Source organism: Antechinus flavipes, chromosome 3 (assembly GCF_016432865.1).
Source record: "Antechinus flavipes isolate AdamAnt ecotype Samford, QLD, Australia chromosome 3, AdamAnt_v2, whole genome shotgun sequence".
Lineage (NCBI taxonomy): Eukaryota > Metazoa > Chordata > Mammalia > Dasyuromorphia > Dasyuridae > Antechinus > Antechinus flavipes.
Genome location: NC_067400.1, coordinates 450,125,715 through 450,147,823, shown reverse-complemented (window position 1 = coordinate 450,147,823; position 22,109 = coordinate 450,125,715). Strand labels below are relative to the sequence as shown.

The 22,109-nt window shown below is 36.0% G+C and overlaps 1 protein-coding gene across 1 annotated transcript in view; it reads left to right on the top strand.

The window, feature by feature from the left end:
• The first annotated feature begins 17,282 nt into the window (after nt 1-17,282).
• The window catches only part of RFC3 (replication factor C subunit 3), a 40,676-nt gene continuing 35,849 nt past the window's right edge, over nt 17,283-22,109 (top strand). The window contains exon 1 of the mRNA XM_051986472.1: nt 17,283-17,459. Coding sequence (XP_051842432.1) covers nt 17,373-17,459 — 87 coding nt within the window. The 5' untranslated portion in view covers nt 17,283-17,372. The remainder of the gene's footprint in view (nt 17,460-22,109) is intronic.

Below are 22,109 nucleotides of genomic sequence, written 5' to 3'. Positions count from 1 at the left end.
CCTCACACCAGAGGTGCTAATCCTCCTTGAACATCCCATATATGGGCTGTCCTTAAGAGGTAAAAAGAAATTTTTCACTATCTAAATTGGGGCATTATACATTGAGACAGCATGGAACACAGAAGTCAATCAATCACTCAAAGAACAAATTTAATTTTCCTTAGTTTACCAGATCTTAGATCTTAGTCTGGGAACAGAGTGGCCCTTTAGTTAAATGTGGCAATTCATAATTTCTGCTATGACTAAAGAGTTATTAGTTGCCTTTATTAAGGAATCTTTCTAATCACTGTAGTTTGGCAGATAAGAGCTAAAAGGCTAAAAAGTGACCCTGAAAATGTAATTCCTCAACTGATAACTAGATGAAAGCGGTGAGAACTTCCCAGCAGAGAGAGAGAGAGCAAGCAAAATGTGGCACCCTAAGGAGATCAGCACAGCCAGGAGGTTAAGCAGGGATTTACAGTGATGAATCATTCAAGATAGAATGAGCCAAGACATACAATGTGATAATATTACCAGAAGTTATCAGTATTAGATGGATGTGTATACTTCTGAGAGCATGCTCTTATTATTCATATTTTCTATACATATGCCTGGGCCATATATATTTCTTATGTCCATATCTAATGACCATTCATGTTCCCTGAATATGTTTCTATATGATATATAATCTTTGTGTCCATACGTGTATTTTCCCTCTGATAGTGTATGCATTAATGGGATAATATGTTCCAATTTTATAAAGGAGGAAATGGTATTCTATTTTAAGTGCTTTTGATTTAAATTGTATCTTCTAGATGAAGATAGAAATCTTTGAGTAATAAAAGTAAAGCTATTATTGAGGTCTCATTCATTGGTGATATGGATTCAGAGAATCTTAATGGTAGTGTTTCCAAAGAGCTTGGGGGTAGGGAATGGAGATATCTGAGAGCAAGGGTACCCAGATATTTCAGAAATAATCATCTGTCTGGAATTAATAGTAGGTATCTTCCATGCAGTAAGGGGTAGAGTGACATGAAGGCCTAAAGTGATAAGATAGGATAAGTCTTCATTAGTACAATGTAAATCTGAAAAGGGAAAGAGGCAAATTGACTTATGCGTGTAGGAAGAAATTCATTAGCAAAATTATTCAATCAAGCCTGAGAAAGAAAGAAGTATCTATATACAGACTGAACAAAGGTTTTTTATGATTTCTTTTAAATTAAAAAATTTTAATTTGATTTTTAATTTTCAGCTCCAACTTCTTTCTGTTATTTTTTTGTTGTTGTTTTTTTTTTTTTTTCCAATTTCAGGTTCTCTCTCCCCTCACATCTTCTCTACTTATTGACAAGAAATATGATGCACATATCAAGTCATGCAAGACATATTTCTGCATTAATCACCTTATGATTTCTAAAATTCAATGAATTGAATGTCCCTGAAAGGTTTTAAATGGGTATAATGGGAAGAAAAGTTATTTCCATTTATTCTTTTCCATATGAACTTTGTTGTTATTTTTTCTAGTTCATCAAAGTAGTTTTTTGGGAGTCTGATTGGTATAGCTCTAAATAAATAGATTAATTTAGGTAGTATTGTCATCTTTATTATATTTGCTCACCCAATCCAAGAGCATTTAATATTTTTCCAGTTGGTTAGATCAGACTTAATTTGTGTGGAAAGTGTTTTGTAGTTTTGCTCATAAAGTTTCTGATTTTCCCTTGGCAGATAGATTCCCAAATATTTTATACAATCACTAGTTACTTTAAATGGAATTTCTTTTTGTAACTTTAACTGTTGGGTTTTGTTAGTGATATATAAGAATGCTGATGACTTATGTGGGTTTGTTTTGTATCCTGCAACTTTGCTGAATGTGTGAATTGTTTCTAATAACTTTTTAGTAGAGTCTCTGGGGTTCTCTAAGTATACCATCATATCATCAGCAAAGAGTGATAATTTGGTTCCATTTACTCTTGATCATCTCTCTCTGTTCCTCTTAAATCTGAGGCAATGACATCAAGTATCATCTAGGCAATTGCAATAAATTAGTGTATATCTTTTGGACAGCTCCTTATTTGGTCCAAATTCATGGAGCTTTAGTTCTGCATCTAGTCAAATTGTCATCTTATAAATGAGGAAACTGGGGTGTAGTGTAGGTAAGTAAGCTAACTAAGTGTAGAGTAAGTGAGTAGGATAGGCACCTAGGGTACACAGCAGCTAATAAATAGTAGTCAGAACTAGAATTCAGGTTTCTTCACTGCCGATTTGGGGTCTTTTTGTCAGTATAATAAACTGATTCACATGTTTTTCTATTTGAACAAAGATTAGAATTTAGGCTCTTCAGATTAAAAGTTTTAAAGGTAACAATCCTAGCATATATTTTATCAATAAAAAACTATAATAAAAAAAAAAACAAAAATGCCTCTTAAGGCAGTAAGAGATTTAATGACTTGCTTTGGATGCACATAGCTAGTAAATATCTGAGATTGGGTTTGAACTCAAGTGGCCCCTACTATATATATGTGAAATTGTATTTTTTGAAATAAAACAATCCTTTACACAAAAAGCCTGATGTAGTAGATAATAATGTGTCCTTCTCCACCAGTGCTATTAAAGGACTCCACTAATGTGTTATTGAATATTTGACTTATTGAGTCACTGAAAGATTTCTGATTCCCCAGAAGAGTTTTATATTGTATTTGGTCAAGTCCTAGAGGCAGGAGATAGCACAATGGATTGAACACTGAGTCTTGAGTCAGGAAGACCTGGATTTAAATCTGGCCTCAGATACATCCTACAAATGTGACTCTGAGCAAATCACTTAACTGCTATCTGCCTCATTTTTCTCAATTGTAAAATGATTGTCATAACAGGACCTTCTTGATAGGATTGTTGTGAGACTCAAATGTGATAATATCTGTAAAACACTTAGCACAATGCCTGACAAATTAGTAGATGTTTAGTAAATTCTTCCTATTCTCTACCCTTCTGCTTTTCCTCAATCCTCAGAAACTGTAATGTCTAATTGAAATTCATTCAAATTGCAACACATGAGGAATTATGCAAGAGAAATAATGTAAAAGATTCCCTCAAATGAAAATAAATTTGATCAAATTGGCCAAAAAATAGGTTGTGCACATATCAAGAGCTTTCTTGCTCCACTGGTATTTTTGCATTGTAATGAGAATGTGAGAAAGTCCCCCAGCACCTAATGTGGATTCCCTATAATAGACTTATGCTAGGAGCTAAGACGAGTAACTGACATAGGATTAGCAATAAAGGAATGCTTAAGATCCACATGGAAGAGGAAAAACCACCTTAATGAGATCACAGAACACTAGAACACTTGACTAATAAAGTCTGTTATATTTTTTATGAATTTTTACTTCCTAATTCATCTTATTTTTTTAATAAAAAAGTGAAAGAATTAGTAAAAAACTATGGATGAATCTTAGGAAAGAAGCAAAGAGAACACCATCTTGGCTAGCTTACTATCACTGGTGCTAATTAGACATTTTAATAAAAAATTTTTTATTTACATATTTTTTTACATACATAATTTACATAGCCATTAAAAATAATTTTAAGTGGCATTTCACTTTGCAATAAATTCTTAGTTTTGACATCTAGGGAAGATTGTTATTTACAAATTTTGATACGTCACTTTTCAACAAAAATGGTAAATACATCTGTCAGACTACAATGCAAATTAAAGACATTTGAATTACTTATCACAAGTTAATCATGTAGAAAAGAGATTTCTATTTAGCTTTTGATATTTCAGCCTTTATAAAAAGGCTTCAGTAAACAATTTTTAATGTTTTGTTGGAAGAATTCTTTACTTTATGGTTTCAAATCAGCTGAAATACCAGTACGGTAAAAATCCATACAGTACTTAAAAGTTAGACAAATGCTTAAAGTCTTCTCCCCAAGTCCATCATTGTCCAAGAGGAAGAAGCATTTGTGTTTAGGATTCCAGGACAGACCTAAGACATGCAAATATATTTCTACAGCCTATAAGAAAGAAGGAAGAGGAAATGGGTTTAATCTTTATTGAAATCCTATTTTAAAGCCAATATCTGAGGTCTTATTTACACAATTTTCATATAAGAAGTGGTGTAAGAGAATATAATTCAGGAATTGTATAACCAGAAAAGGAAGTGGGACTGATTATGTATTGAGATCAAGAAATATCAGATAGACTAGTTTAATACTGAGCAGCTACTAACAGAATAATCAAGTTTTACGAGGAAAGCAAGCAGTGATTTGAGTATATCCTCTCTGGAGGAATTATGAAAGAATGTGAACAAGAATTGCACAGAATGAACTGGCATGGATAATGAAATGCCAACATTGATATGACCACAGATATGTTAAAATATTAAAGTATATCCCTATTTTTTAGGTGTTTAAATGAGATAAGGATTACCAGTTTTACTAGTGACAGTTTAGAAATCTGTATGTTTAAAAAATAGGATATTACTCAGCAGTTTAATACTGATTTTTGTGAATAGGTGTGAAATTTGGGAATGCTAAAAAAAAAAAAATTCTTCTTCAAGTGAACACATATTTTTGGCATGTATTATGGATTAGCCAACAAGATTATATGATGATCAATTGTAATGCACGTGGCTCTTTTCAACAATGAGGTGATTTAGGCCAATTCCAATTGTGACAGAAAGAGCCATCTACATCCAGAAAGAGGGCTATAGGGACTAAATGTGGATCACAACTTAATGTTTGTACCTTTGCTGTTGTTGTTTGCTTGCTTGTTTTTTCTTTCTCATTTTTTTTTCTTTTTTGAACTGATTTTTCTTGTTCAGCATGATGGATGTAGATATATGTTTAGAAGAATTGTACATACTTAATTTTGGATTACTTGCTGACTAGGGGAGAAGGGGGGGAGAAGAGAGGGAGAAAAATTTGGAATACAAAGTTTTGCAAGGGTGAATGTTAAACTATCTTTGCTTGTATTTTGAAAATAAAAAGCAATTATAAAAAAAAAAAAAACATAAAAAACAAACAAAAAGAAGCTTTTCCCTAAAGGAACCTCAACCACAAAATATCTCCTACAAATGAAAGAAAATTCATTAAACCATTTTAATATATCATATTGTTTTTTGGAACTATGTCCCTCAAATACACAAACAGTGCTCTGATTCAACTATGCCATGTCTAGACCTATAAGCCAAAAAAATGGTGCATGATGCATTACTTCCTAGACCATCACCTTTCATTACTTTCACAGATCATAAATTGTTTAATCATTCTGCTTAGTTAAGGTCTCCTTAAATTTCCAATTCTTTGCTATTATAACTATCAATATTTTTGGACATGAGTACTTTACCTTTTTTTTTTTTTAATCTCTTTGAGCTATAAGAATCTGAGGGACAAGAAGGGTGAAGTAATTCACTCATGGCCACTCAGGGGATCAGTAGCAGAACATAGATTTCAACCTACTTACTCAAACTCCTACTTCAGTATTTTTTTCTATTACAAACCCTTGCCTCTCTCCATTTTGGCAGTGAAAATCATAAAAGTTGGCATGAAACGGTGGTAAATGCCAAATCATTCTGTTCATCCAGTCTGCATTTTAATAATCCACCAAATTACTTATTCAATTTCCTTTAATAGCCTTACACAGTCTTCCCTAGGGACCGCAACTGTCAGTTCAAGAAGCACCGATATAATGTCATAAAATCTTTCTTGGAAACTTATGATGATGAATCATTTTTCCTGAGGGTAATCTTCATTCATCTCTGACTGAATTGATAAAATTCTTTTCCTTTATTTTATTCCAGTATAGACTATGAAGAATACATATATTCAAAAAATCAAGATACTAATATCCTCTCTACACCAATAAAACTATAAATTAGAACTGCCTCAAGGGCAGAAATTGGATTATTATTATATTTGTAATCTTCAGAGATTCCCATAGTTGAAAGGAACCTCAGATGCCATCTATATCAACCTGAACCTGTATAGGAATTCTCTCTTTACCAACCTTCACTAGCAATCATCAAACTTTTGCTTCAAAATCTGTGGCAGTCTGGGAAAAAAAAAAAAAAAACTTTTTGGGGTAAGGTGCAGTTTAGAGATAAGAAGCTAGTCTTTTTTTTGAGACTTACTAAGTTTTGCTTTAGTCTCACTCCTTCCTTCTGCCAGTCCTCATTACCTTTTTTGGAATGTCCCTGGAGTCTTCTATGCCGGAAACTTCCATCTTGCCACCTTGCTTATCAGTAATTCCCTCTCTGTGATAATAGGGTGGGAGACCAAATACGGGTGCCTTGCTCTGCATTCTACTTATTTTTCCAGTAACTGTAATTGGATTCTATCTACTTATCAATCTTGTCCCCATTTTTCTATTCTTCTTACCCCCTACTTTCACATGCTTTTATTTGTCTCCATTTAAACCATATAGCTATTATCTTTTATTTTTAGAATAGACCTCCACAAAGGATCTGGCTATACAAATTGCCTTCCTACTTCTCATATACTTAATTAAAGAGTATCAAATATAAATAACTTATTATTTTGCTTTAATGATCTATTTTTATAATGACATTTAACTCCTACTTGTACACTGTATCAATAAAAATTTTTGAATATGTCCCTTATTCTATGTATATGCACTTATAAATTATATACATGTATTATTATATGATTACATTATGCATATGATAAACCATATACAAAAAAGTAATTTTTAAAAGATGAAATAATGTTCTAGACTTGGAGCCAGGAAAATCTGGGATCAGGTCCTGCCTCTGACACACGACTACATAATTCTCCCATAGATAACTTAAACTTAATATGCTCCAAATTGAACTCTTTCCCTTCCCCCAACTTCCCTCTTCCAGGTTTCTCTTTTACTGTGAGAATACCACCATCCTCCCAGTCACCCAGACTTGTGAGTATGACCATATCACTCTCTAATCTCATTCAAGAAACTCCAGTGGCTCCTTGTAATTTCTAGCATCAAGTATAAAATTCTCTGTTTGGCTAGATAGCTTCAGTCTTATACTTTATTCAGATCCATGTCCTCTGTAATCTAATGACACTGGTCTCTTTGTTATTTCTCAAACAAGACAAGACAATCTTCTTCTAAATCAGAACTTTTTCATTAGATTCCCTGTCAGTCCCTCAGCTCCCCACTCCATATTTTCTCTCAATCTCCATCTCTTGGCTTTTTGTGGGTTTCATTTAAAATTCCATCTCCCTGGAGAAGCCTTTTCCAACTTTCCTTAATTCTAATCTTTTCTCTTTATTGATGATCTCTAATTGTTTTTTATATAGTTTCCTTCCTTAAATTGTGAACTCCATGAAAGCAGGAATTGCCTTTTTTCCTTTTCTTTTTATTCCCCTGGCATATAGTTAAGTGCTTAATAAATAGTGGATGACTTTGTGTGTGAGCCTGGGTAAGTTACTTAATATCACTTTCTTCTGCTGCAAAATGAGGATATCACCTACATTTCAGATTTGGCATGAGGTTAAAATGAGACAATATTAGGAACTTTCACCTCCCAGATAGCCTGTGACAAGTTGGGAATCTAAATCTGGAAGACTGAAGGAACCTTGGCTGATTAGGAATACCAGGTCCAGCTATGCTACTAAGACTTGACCCTGGTTAAGGGCCAGGCCAGAAGATCTGATGAATGCAGAAGCAGTGGAGCAGGGACATTGCTGGCTTTAGGCACTTGCAGAAGAGTGAAGCTTTTGGTTTGGGATTACAAGTCAGAGAGGAGAACTGAAGTGAAGTTAGAGGCACCATACCCATGATTAGAGGTGCTTACACTAATATATCTTATTAAGAAAAAAAAGAAAAGAAGAACAGGCAAAGAAGAAAGAATCCAACATAGAAACTTAATGTGGGAAAAGGACCAGGGTTGTAATGGGCTGAAGCTTGAGTTGATACACTGAGGTCCCAAGCACGTGAAGCTAAATAGCAATTGGATGATACTCTATTAATATATAAGCTTGGAGAAAGAATGGCCCCGCCCACTCTCTGTGAAAGTTTTGATGTGTTGTATAGGAATTGACGTAGAGACGATTTTGGTGGGTGGGGAGAGAGAGGCAGAGAGACTGCTGGCTGGGTTCATGTGGCGACTGCTCTCACTTCCTATCATCATCCCCCTTCACCTCCGCAAAGAATAAAGATCTAAGATTTTCCCTTAACCTGAATTCCTGACTCTGGCTGATTTTAAAATACAGGGTCTTCACAAGGGTTCATCTTCAAAGGACAGTGAAGTTAAAAAAAAAAAAAAAACTTCTTCTACACAAAAGAATAACATGAAATGGCTCCCTGTCCAGAGAGAATTTTTAGAAGAATTAAAAAAAAACTAAAAATCAAATGAGAGAGACTGAGGAAAAGCTTAAAAAAATAAAAACCATCCAAGAAAAACAGGAAGATTATGAAAAAAAATTAACCAACTAGGAAAAGACATATAGAATCTTAAAGATGAGAAGAATTCTTTGAAAATTAGAACTGGACAAGGGAAAGCCAGTAAAGCCATAGGAGACCAAGAAATAATAAAACAAAATATAAAGAATGAAAAAATAGAACTGTGAAACATAAGAAAAATAACAGATATGAAAAACAGAAAAAAAAGAGAAAATATAAACATAATTGGACAACCTGAAAACTGTGACCAAAAAAAAAAAAAAAGAAGCTTGACACAATAATGAAAAAAACAATCCAAGAAAATTGTCCTGGAATGAGGGGGAATCAGAAAGAGAAAAAGCCCACTGATCACCACCTCAAGAGATCTTTTGTGGAGAACACATAGGAATATTTTTGCCAGATTTCAAAACCCCCAGATCAAAAAGAAAATTTTGCAAGAAACAAGAAAAAAAACCAATTCAAATATGCTGGAGCTACAATTAGAATTGGATAAGACTTATCAGGAGCCATATTAAAATGTCTCAGGTCCTGGAATCAGTCATATTGGCAATCAAAAAAACAAAAACAAAAACAAGACTAAGCTTATGACCAAAAACTTCACATCCAGGGAAACTAACCATAATATTGAATGAAAAAAAAAAGGACATTCAATGAACTTGCAGATTTTCAGGACTTTGTCTCAATCAAACATGTACTTAATAGAAAATTTAACACATAAGAGCCAAGATCAAAGATTGATTTCAAGGGACTTAACAAAGACAAATTGTTTATGTATTTTATATGGAAACGTATAACATGCTTCAGATTGACATCAGTAATTGGGTAGCTCAAAAAAAAAAAAAGATTGGGGCAGAGTTGAGTATGATCTGACTCTAAAAAGTAAAACTGTCTAGGAAAAAATAAAAACTGTACAAATGAGCTGCAGAGAAAGAATCAACATAGAGGAATGAAAGGGAGGAAAGAGCTGTTAGTTCTGAAAACCTATTCACAATAGTAGTGGGTTAAATAGAAAACAATATGAATATTACTTTGATGGGTATAGCACTCTGCAAAATCTATTTAAAAAAATAAGGGTGGAGAGAATAGCATATGATGGGGGTATGAAAAGAGAAGTAGATTTATGGCAGTGGGATTGTATGTAGATTAATGTATGTATGTATGTACATGTATGTAGATTAATGGGAATGAGAGAAAGAGGGAAGGAAAGGGTGGAGGGAGGGATCCACTGGAGAGAGGAGGTTAAGTAATGGCAAGGCAAACTAAGCAGTAGAATTAAAATAGAAGAGTCATCAGGGATAGAAAATAAGAGATATGTACAAACATTACAAGGATCAGGAGTAGAAAGTATTAGAAAAAAAGAAGGACTAGTAATCATTGATCTCAAAATCAAACTTAAAGATTGATTCTTTCAAGAGAGAAATTAACATTATATATCAGCCATATTAATATTGTTTTAGGTGCATGTTTACATATATGTGTATATATGTGTATGTATGTATGGATACTGATATTTGCATGTGTATATATGTGTGTACATATATATATATATATAATTTTCCTTTCTGTCTTTTTCTATTTTGTATCTTTCTTATTTTGTATTTAGCTTTAAATAAATAAATGTTTTGTAAAAATTACTTAACTTGTGTCGGTACAGTATCTGCTGGCACTTACACACAGCTCTTTGACATATGGGAGTTGCTGGAAACAGCTGTGATTCAGACCTGAAGAGCATTCAGAGAAATCTGGAGGATAGGATTAGTTAGTCTCAGAAAGGAAATGCTGCGGTATTGTCAGAGAACTCTTTGTTTCAGGCTCTAATCTCCTGTTGGGGAGTGGAGGCTGGGAAGTGGGGGAATACTAGGTTGGCCTCAAAGTCTACTTCCTACTTACCTCTCAGGAGAGGAGAGATGCCCAACCTTTTATCCTGATCCTTGCATACTCTTTGTCTCTCAGCTTCTTATTCACTTTGATATTACCTGTTTACTCTGCTAATTTATCCTCCTTTCCCTTTTGACTTATCTCTTGCTTCTGAATCTTCATCAATTGATTTTTTTCCCCATTGCAACTTCCACACCATAGCAGGTTCAAGACTTCACCCAACCCTGTGGAATACTTTGACCTGTCGCTCTTGACTGATGCTATCCTATTCTCTGCTCTTGGACAAGACTTATATATGCAAGGCAGCATATATAAGATGGAAGCACATGGGAACAACGGTTTTTGGAAATGTGTTTATCTCACACCTCTGCTGGAGCTACTTGTAGCCAACTTTTCTGTGCAGAGAGAAATAGCGTTTTTGTTGTTGGTTTTGGGAAATACAGCTTTTGTAACACTGTGTATATAGAGCCATATATTGCTAGAATGTGTGGCTAAGACCATGTAAGTGATGCTTATGCCTTTCATTTATTTATTTATTATTTACGTTCAAGAACAGGTTAGAAAGGGATAGGGACACATTCAGAGTAGAGTCAAAAAAGGAGGAAGGAGTTGATGAGGAGACTAGAGCATCTCATCTGTGTCTGCTCTGGCTAGGAGTTGATCCTGATTTCTGCGCCTTGGACCAGGGCACACAATGAAGCATTAGATAAGATGGAGTTCCAGGGGAACAATTTTAGGAAGTCATTGAGGGAGGTGGCCAAAGGTGGGGCTGCGGCTCTCCTTGGACCAGCAGCACCACTGCCTCTTATGGAATTGAAGCATAGAAACTTGGTAAGTTCATTTCACACATTTCAGCTCTTATGAAACATTCTCAGATTTAAAGTCTTTGTGCTAAAGAATTATTTAATCACCTCTCTAACTTCTAGTACTTTGCTTCTAGTTTCTTTGAATATGCATCCAACATTTGGCTGCCTGTTCAAGAGCTGCTACTTGCTCCTCAACTAAAGTATTTGATGCAGATAAAGCTGAAGTGCTGCATATTTTTGGTTTAGGTCATTTAGGCTTCTAGTTATGTTTACTACAATTCCTTCATTTCTAGACACTTCAGGCTGGTAAGTTGTTTATGTTTTACAGACGTTTATAGTTTTTACTGGTGGCTGTCAGCTCAATGGTCAGGTACATGGCCATCTAAGAGAACATGTCCTGGCACTGCCCAGTGATGCCCACCTCTGGGGTTCCATGGCACCTTCAGTGGTCTTCAACACTGCATCTTCTAGGCTGGTAGGAAAGGAGAGAGGAGAGAAGATGGAGATAGGAGAGGGAGGTGGAGGAAGGGAAAGGAAAAGGGGAAAGAATGGAAGGAGAAGACTTATGCCTTTTCTTTTTATCCATATAATTACTTCCACATCTAGTTTAGTGTTCTGTGCAAGAAGATACTCTAACCTTAGCTAAATCACCTTATATTTATTTTATATGTACCCATATATGTAAATGTCATACATATATGCACACATGTCCCAGATAGAATATAAGCTATTTGAGGGAAGAGGGAGTTTTGTTTTTGTATTAGGCATATTTAGTTGGTGGAATAGTATTTGGTACATATGATGAGGTCAGGGAACCAAATGATGAGGTCAGGGAACCAAATGATGGGGTGCAAGAATTGGGGTGAGAGATCCCCTCTGGTTGTAGGTGCAAGTCCTATGCTAAAGAATTCACAAACCCAAAATCTATGTGGCATAAAGGGATTTGTTGGAACTAAGAAACCAGCTTGCTAGGAAGACAGACTTCTTAGTGGGCAAGGAATATAGCAAAGGTGGGTTACACTGAGGGCAAAGTCCTGTTTAGGACATCTGTGAAGATTCAGGGTTCAGAGTTGTCTTTTATTAACCATCTGAGGCTTGGAGTTTCGATTCAATTCAAAATTGAATGAGATTACTTAACTGGGAGTTTGAGTCAATGTTGACAATGCCTAGGGCCTACATCTCCAAATGAAAAGAAATTACTTATCTTGGGAGTTTGAGCTACTGGGAGTGGTTCTGGACTAATCTTCAACTCAATAGAGTGTAACCATGTCCCTGGCCATAATCTCCAACTAAGTGAGACCACTTAACTGGCTTCCCTGATGGTGGACCTCTTTCAGAGGAGAGTTTAGACAGTTTCAGGGTTCACCCCATCATTTCCCTACCCCCAAGATCTCAGTTTACATCACATAGACACTTAATATTTATTATCTTTTTAATTTGCCTGTAAGAGAGAATGGAATCACAGTTTGCTTAAATGCATATGATGTAAACTTTCAAATGCTGTTCATATAGAAAAATGTAAAGCAAGAGACTATTATTAATTTATCTATCGTTCTCTAGTCTAGTTAGCATCTTTAAAGGCATTCACAACAACCTTTGAGATAACCTTGATGGGAATTTAAGCTTTCCCAGACTTGATTTATTACAATAAGTTAAGGAATTAGCTTTCCCAGATTTTCTTCATTGGCATGTCCTTAGGCAGGTCTGGGACCTGGTCTGCTACCTGGCTCCCAAACCCTTCTTCTTCATTCTGTGCCTTTGCAACCCCCAAAGTTATATTTCCCTTATAAAAGATCTTTTTATGATGATCTTTCCTAAGTTCTCTTCAGAACTAAGCCCACTATGAGATACTGTCTTTCTCTCCCTCACAGTGCCTTCAGTTTAATGGAGTCTTTTCCCTTATCCTAGCTAACTCTTGTTAGTCTAATCTGCCAGTCAATGCCTTTCTCCAACTTTATGGAATACTATTTTTCTCCTGGTTAATTGTGAATTCCCCAAGGGAATTTTTTCCCCCTTGCTAACTATAAGCTCTCTCAACTCTATTTCATATATGCCATTCCTATTGTTTATTTTACCACTTATTTTTGTCTGTAAATCTTCTCCTAAATAAACCTTCCTTTTGTCAAAGAGAATGGCTATTGTGAAGTTGTCACATCTTTATTTGGAACTAGGCATTTTTACCTTGACCTCATTATGTGTGTGTTTGTGTGTGTGTGTGTGTGTGTGTGTGTATGTGTGTGTGTGTGTGTGTGTGTGTGTTGGGGTAGGAAGTAAGCTGTCAAGATAAGGTGTGGAGTTTAGGAGAGCAGATATAGCATCAGGACATTGCAGAATGTGAAGCTACTTACAGGTTTGCCTTCAATTTCTAATGTGAAAAACCCCGATCTAGTTAATATTTTAAGTAATAGTAAAAACATAGACATGTGACTGTCACTTGAGAAGACAATTATGTAGCCCAAAAGTATATAGTGAAACTCATTACTTTTTAAATTTATAACATTCTGTTAGTATTCAATACATTTAGGTGATAACATGTGAATAATAATGCTAGTCAATGGTTTGATATATATGATTCCTAAATGTTACAGCTAAGTATCTAAATAGTAATTTGGAAAGTAATGAAAGAAAAGAAAGGGAAAAAAAACCAGTTTGCCTTTAACAAATCTGCTACTAACCACAAACCACAAGAAACACCTATTTTGCAAAATTAGTTGTTGATATTTTTTGTTTTTCCTTCTTGAAGAAGACCATGACATCAGGGAGGTGATATCATGAAATGCAAGTGAGTTGAATTTAAATGAGGGATGGCTGTGCAAGGTCACCTGCCTCACTCTTTTCTCCAGAGCCATCTGGGTCCAGTGGCAGGATAAAGATCAGGAAGACTGGAGATGGCTCTGGATGCAGTGGGAGACCTTGGCCTTTTTAAACTAAGTCTTCAACACCTCAGTTTGACTAAGGCCACACCCATTTAGTGATTAAGGTGAGGTAGCAATAGAGGCAGTCTCCCTTTTCACCTAGTCAAAAAACAACAACAACAACAAAAAACCCTCAATAAATAAATAAATAAATCCGGGAGGGGAAAGCCCTTAATGTTTCTGGCAAAAGCAGAAATTATTGCTATTTACATTTAATCTGAGTTAATCTTGACCCAAATTACAACCAAATCAGGCCTGGCCTGGGATTTATTAAGCAAAATTAGTATTTTGATTTTACTTGGGCTGTTTCTAATTGGGCTTAACTTGGTGGAACTGTCAACAATTTTCTCTGGCATGTCATTTGGACCCCAGAAAAATAGTAAATCTGGTTCATTGTGCAGGACTTGGTCTCATCTTCAAAAAGTTGTGCTTGCCAACTAGTTTTCTTTTAACAGAACTAAGTTATTGTTGATTTGCCCACTCATGACAAGGGAAAGTATTTAAGCCTTTGATACTATCTAGACTTAACTGGTCTGTGTGGAGATATAGAAATGATTCTTCTATTTTGGGAAGGAAGCAAAAATAAGAACACTCAGTTGTTTGCATTATATTGATCTAATAGGACTCTGTGGCCTCCTGATCTTTATGAGGGGGGCCTGGGTTAGAAAACCCCTGAATCTCCTGGTTCTGGCTCACAACTTTCTCTCTTTCTCTCTCTTTCTCTCTCTCTCTCCTCCCCTCCCCCTCAGGCCTAGGGAAACTCCTAAAATAATCCCCATCTTTAATTCACTTGGAGATCACTCTTTAGTTTCTGGCCTAGGAAATAATCACTACTCATAACTGATCTGGAAATTACTAGCCATGGGTTACAAAAGGCTAAATAAAATTGAACTCCCAAATCTTCCCTACTTTCCTAATCAGGAGTTCTCCAGTGAGAACTGCTCAATGTAAATAAACTCCTTTTGCCAAACTTCAACTTGGATACTGGAACTGCGAATTCTTTCGCAAAACCTACAACACCGGCCTGGGGACCCCTAAATGCTGTTAGGGTATCTCATCCCTCAACAATGTCTACACAGGTATGCTAGTTTTTTTTTTTTTTTTTTTTTTTGATGTAAAACTCTCCCAAAACCCAAACTGCTTGTCTAGTCAATCCATTTCAAATCCTGAAATTTCATATATAATACTATGGAGGATTTTGAAGGTCCTTATACAGCCCTAAATCTATTATCCTATGATTATCTGAGCTTTTAATTCACAAGATCAAAGATTTACAGTTGGAAGTATGAAATGAAAGGGCCTTTGTTTGATTTCCAAGTTGTGATGATTGAATTGGAGAAATAGAACTCGAATTGGGGTTGAAACCCACAGAAACATCAATGGGCAGTTGGAATGGAGGAGAGGAATGGGTAGATGGGGATTCCCCTTTTGAGTCTATATAAATTTGCTGAAAACTGCTCATTTTTGCACTGTCTTCTCTCATGAGAAAACAATAAATTTCTTTTTGTCTCCTAAAACAAGTCTCTGGTTTATTAATTGGGGATGGGGGTAATGACCCTTACCACACAGAGATTTTAGAGTTGAGATCATCCCTTGTTTTATAGATGAAGAAACTTTAACTAGAGAAGTTATAATGTCCCACCAAAGTCACATAGATATTAAATGGCAGAACTGAGATTCTAACCTGTGAAGAACATGAGATTAGGTTTCCAGAGATAGCATCAAAACAGATTGAAGGATATGTGTGTGTGTGAAATATCTTGTTAAAATATTGTCAACTAAACTAAACAATAACACTGGAAACTGGCCTAAACTGGGTAGGATCAATGACAGAGCACAAGCTTTTTGACATACTTCTGTCGAGTGAGTAAAGGTGAGTAAAGAGGATTGTAAATCTCACCAATTGTAACTGACTCTAAATTCCACCAAACTATAACTAACTCTGACTGTAAATCTGATCAATCTGAACCTTGAAAGGAGGAGTGATGACCCAAACTAACAGTATGAAGCTTGCTCCAGCCTCAGTATTTGGGGTGTCTCACCCAGTGAGCACAGCCGCACTTCTCTTGACTGAATAAAAGACTTTTCTCTCACTTAAAAGTATTTGTTGTAATACTACTCCTAGATTAGCTAGCAACTGGGGAAATAGTAGGTAGACTCAGCTCATCCTGGGTTTACTCTCCAATCCTGCTGAGTTCCAGGGTGTCTTTTGATAACACAGCCTAAGTCCAAAGACTTCCATTTTAGCCCTCTCTCCACACAATGTAGAGCCAGCCTCCCTCTGTGGGAGGAGGAAGTTGGAAGAGTCTACAAATGGACATTGTTCTTCATTCTTGAAGAGGACCAAGACATTGGTCAAGACTTGCAAGTGAATTGTATTTAAGTGAGGTAAAGGCTGTGCAGTCACCAGGCTCACTCTTTTATACCATCTGGGTCCAGTGGTAAGATATAGATCAGGATATCCACATACAGTGAATGACTTGGGCCCTTTTAAGCTAAGATCTTTCAGGTTTCAGTTTGACTGAGGCAATGCCCATTCAGTGATGAAGATTGGGTAAGAAATGAAGCAAAAAAAAAAAAAAAAAATCAGTCTTGGAGGGAAGATCCTCAGGGTTTCTGGCCAAAATATAAGCAATTGCTATTTACATTCCCGAACAGTGACCAAGATAGGTTTGGGCTAAGATCTATCATGGGCCAATCAATGAGGACCAGTGTTTTGAGTTTAAGGAACGGGCCTTAAAAAATAATTCTACCCAGTCACCCTCAAGATATTTTTAGAAGCTTCAGCAATCAAAATGTCTACTACCCTGGACAGAATACAATGGTAAGGGTGTGATACCCGGTGTGGACTGAGGTGGAGGAAAGAAAGGAAGGCACGCTGCGACCTTACGTTTGAGGACCAAGTCTGCAAAGAGTTTAGGAATGAGGTTGGGAAAAGGGTGGGGGGAACCCCGCCTTCCACAACAGGAAAGTCAATCTATTCTATAGGTGATCTAGTTTCTTGAATTTAGACTGGCAAGGAAGAGAAAAGAAAATGGATAGTTGGAATTTATTGGCTAGCGTGGGGTGGAGCTGCTTCTGATTGGCTGTCCTTCTTCCTCACTCCCTCCCCTTAGCTGCTCCAAGCTGTCTTTAGGGGAAGGGAGAGTAGACACTGAAAGGATTCCAATTTACGCTGCGTTTGTCGCGAGAACACTCTGACGAGCCCTACCTTTTGGGGCCCTCATTGGTCAGGTTGCTCATTACATTTCAAGTTAGTCTCTTTTTGCTCAGCTCTTTTGTCCAATCAGCTCTCACGGGGCAGAGCCGGTAGTGACGCAACCTGCTGGGAGCTCGCGGGAAAAGCGCGCGGGCGCGGGGTTTTCAAGCTTCCAGAGGTCCTGAGTTTAGGCAGTCATGAGTCTCTGGGTGGACAAGTATCGGCCCACCTCCCTGGGGCGGCTAGATTATCACAAAGAGCAGGCGGCCCAGCTGCGGAACCTGGTGAGCGGCCTGCTGGCCGGGTGGGGGGACGGCGAGGATGAACTCGGGCATGGCGGAGAGGGAGGACCCGATCACTGCTCCCTCATATCCCTTCACTGTCTGGGAAATGCGCTGGGGAGGAGGAGCGGGGACAAGAGGAAAAGGTGGAAAATAAGGATGAGGAAGGGGAAGCGGTCCTTGGTCCTCCCATCCTTCCCGTGAGAAAAGGACTGGAGTCTTAGGGCCGGTGTTGACAGTCGGTGAACTCCCTCCCTCCCCATTCCCACCCCCATCCTTACCCCACAGACTGGAAGGGCGACGACCTAGCCAGTTATTTGCTCCATTCCCTCCCCCCACTTCAGCTTTCTGGTAAGACTGATCCATCAGTGGATCGACAAGCATTTATTAAGTTCTAACCATGTGTCTGACACTGCTAAGCGCTGAGGATACAAAGAGAAAATTATCGTAACAAATAACAAAAACAACAGTTCCTTCTCTTAGAGATTATTTTAAGTAAATAAAACAAAATAAGTATAGATTAGTTTTTGCCCCTCCCCCTTTCTGTGCTTAGTTTTTGTGACTTAAGTGGAGTAACATATTTTATTTGAAAAAAATATTTTTTTGAGACAGGATCCTTCAAACTTAAATTTAAGACTTTGCCTTTCATCAAAAGACATCGTGTTTTGTTGGGTGGGAAAGCTAATGGACAAAATTTAGGTGGTTTCTCAGGCAACTTAATAAAAGAATTCAGTGTGTCTGTAATAGGAAATGTAAAAGTGAAACACTGAATATGTATAACGACCATGACATCATGAAAAATGCATATAAAGTGCATATATATAATACTTTTTTTTCAGAGCTTTTCTGGTAATATCTCTGCAGTAGGTAGTGCAGGTATTATCTTGATTTTATAAAATGAGGAAGAGAAGTAATCTGGAATAGAGGATAGTAATGAATAATATTTATAGAACAATTTTGTGAAATGCTTTAGAAATGATATTCATTTTATCCTCTCAACAAACCTGGGAGATAGGTGCTATTATTATTCCCATTTTACAAATGAAGAAACTAAGGAAGACATAGGTGAAGTCACACAGTGGATTTGAATTTGAACTCAGGTATTCCTGATACCAGGTCCATGGTCCATGGTCCTGTTCACTGTCCTTAGAAGCCAAGAATTTTTGGCTGTCTGGACGTGAGTAAGTCACTTAATGTTTCAATGCTCTAGGATGCTATAAGAATATAGCTTAGAATACTGACCTAGATTGTTAGTTTTTTCACTGGAGAATTCCCTATATTATTAGATTACAAATTTGATCTACAGATGAGAAAGTTAAAGGACTTGAAAGATTTAGGGTCGCCTCATTGCCAAGTCCAATATACTTTTCATTGTTTCACACTTCTTTCAGAAGTAGAAGTGCGTGAAGCTTTTTGTTTAGCCAGTTGTGGGGAGAGAGGCAAGTTGTCCCGTTTAGCTGAAATGTAAATTATGTGAGAATACCTGAAAATACTGAAAAGTTGAGGTCATTTTATAAAGTGTCTTGGAAACCAGACTGATGACTTTGAACTTGACTTTCTTGGCAGTCACTGGAGGATTTTGAACAGAGAAGTCACATAGCTTTGTTTTAGGAAGATTATTTTGGCCTCCATATGTACAAATATATAGAAAGGAAGGAAAAGGAGAGGAATGGCTCTTGGTCAGGAACCAGGTTGCATTTTGTTTTTTGCAACTTTAGTATTTTAAAGTCTTGAGAGATTCATCCCTCTGAAGCTGATTGCCATTTCTCAGTCTATTAAGTCTTACATCTCATCTCTAAATATTTCAAATCATTCTTCTGCCAGACTATTCTCAAAATTCTGGTTTGGTTGTTTCCTTCTAAGGTTCCTATCTTCCTAATGTTATCGATGAGTTGTTTTTTTTTTTAAATCAAAATTAAGTTCAGAATAGCAGCATCTGTCATTGTTTCCTCCGTTATTTAAAATAAATAAATAAATAAAATTATCAGTAAAACAGATCAGTAATTTTTTTCAGCTGGTCTGATTTTAATAGAAAGCAACTTCCAGGAAATATGTGAATAGATGACATCTCCTTTTTCTGGTGTGTGTCTTATCTCAGTTGTCAGCATTGTGATGTGTTATGAATTTATCAACCATTTTTTCCCCCAGATATTCTGGCAGCCTGTAGTTTACTTCCACTATTATACTGATCTTTGATTTGCACCCAAATGATGATCATTATACTTTTGCTCCATATCAGGTCCAAAGATTGCTACATAGGTGGACACTTTTTTGATGTGTACAATTTAAATTTCTTATAGCACCTTAAATTTTCAATTGCTATGCCTTTCCCACTCAGTCTTCTTGCATTTAGTATATTATTCTCTTGCCTTAATCAGGAGTCACAAACAGGAGTTCAAACTTATGAATCTTTTCTTGGGTATTCTGAATTTTATTTTTGAGTAATTTTTTATTACTGTTTTAATATAATTGGTTTACTTTGCAATTCTATGTATTTTATTTTATCCATTCAAAAACATCATTCTAAGAGATCCATAGATTTCAAGACTCTGTCAAAAGAGTCCAAAAAAGATGAACTCTTGATTTAAAATAATGTTTCTTTGAGGTAGTAACCTAGTGGTTACATTTTTATTTAAAAAAATGCTGCTGTTACCTAAAATATTTCTTTTATAATTTCTTTCAGAGCCAGCTTATGAGTCCCTCAAGAAAAGTCATCTTGTTATTTTATAGTTACATCCTGGTTTTGATTCAAAATTGTAGTATTCAAAGGCTCATTCAGCCACTTTATTTGCTTGGCTCTGAGTAATTTTGACTTTTTACATAACTCAAATTTATCTCTAAAGGTAAGAGTAGATCCAGACTGAAGGATAAATACCAGTGAAAATTAGTTAAAAGTGGGCTTAGGACTGATGGGACCCTGATTGCTCTGTGGAAAGCTATGACTAACCAGAATCATCTTGGCCCTGGAAGCATGTTAGGTCTATTTCCTGTGACTTATTTGATTCTTCTTAATAGATAGTAAAGTCCCTTTAGAATTATATCACAGAGAAGTATTTTTTTCACCTGAAAGCCAGGATAGAAAAGTTAATGAAAAGGATTGGCTTGAGGTCTTAGGCCATGAGAGCTTTAAGTATGATTTCTGAGCCTCTGGAATCATTGTGAGAAAAAGGAAGATTCACTATCATCTTCCTTAGTAGGAATCTCTTGTGTGATATGGAAGTCAAATCAGCTCATGCATTTAAGATGCAGTATGGAAGGTATAGTGTCCCAATCCAGGAAGGAGATAAAGCTGCTATATCTGTTTCTTAGACCATATCTGGGATATTGTGTTTGGTTTGGGATGCCACATTTTAAGGGCATTAATTAGCTGCAGCTTTTCCAGAGTAGGGAAACCAGGATGGTGAAAGGCTTCATGATCATTCCATATGAAGATTATGTGAAGGAACTAGAGAAGTGTCAATCTGGGGGAGGTATAAGATTTAGGGGAATTTATATGATAGATGTTTCAAGTATTTAAAAGACTGTTATATAGAAGGGGGACTAGATTTGCTCTGCTTGGCTCCAAAGGGCATAAGTAGGAGCCAGTGTAGAAAGATGGTAGAGGCAGATTTGACAATGTAAGGGAGACTTAATGACAAGTTAGTGAGTTTTTTCTCATTAAAGGTTTTCAAAGATGCCATAATCACTTTTCATGCATATTGTATTTGACACTATCACTAATAAGGTAAAATAAGTGGCTTCTGAGGTCCCTTGCAATTATGATTCTGTTTTGTTCTTTTGAAAATATTTTGAGTATCATGATCTTAAAAGAAAAATATGCAAGAATTTTTTAGAAAGCCTAATTATGTGAAGAAATAAGCAGAGTTTAAAATTCATACCTGAAAAATATTATATAACATATTGACTATAAGTAATGGGACTGCTTTTTAACATGCCTAGGTTTTGATTAATGCAAGTTCAAATAACGTTAAATTCAATTAAGTTTGAATTATAAAATACAAGTTGTGTTTAATATGAGCCAAAATTCAATGAATGCTATTTATGCAAACTAGTTGAAGATTTTAATATACTAACTACTACAGAGATCTTTTGTAGCATGTGAATGTGAAATGTACCATGTTATGAATAGCTGTGTTACTTTAAAAGAAAATAGCTCTGAACAAAAGCAACAAAAGGAAGAACACTTCAGATGGAAACATTGTCAGTACAAAAAAGAAGAGAGTTTTTAAAATTTGAATTAGAACAAAAAATTTTATGTGTTTGAATAGCATGACCATGGTAATAGTAATTCTACTACAGGACAAGATGTTGAGTTGTACAGAATATCTGACGTCTTGTACAGAATATCATAAAACATGAAATCAGAATAAACAAAAGAGACAAAGATGCATCAGCTTTTTGTGGTTTGTAAACAACTAAAAGGAAAAGATATATTACAATGATAGAAATGTCTTTCAAATATACATATTAAAGATTTTAGAACAGACACTCAGGCAAAAGTTTCCAGTTTATTTCAGGCAATGAAAGAAAATGGAAACATAAATCAACTGATGTTTTAAAGAAAATACTCAAAAGTGGATATACTGATCAATACATTTTTGGTTCTGATGAATCAGTTGTTCTAGAAAAGGATGCCTTCCAAAATTTGTTTCT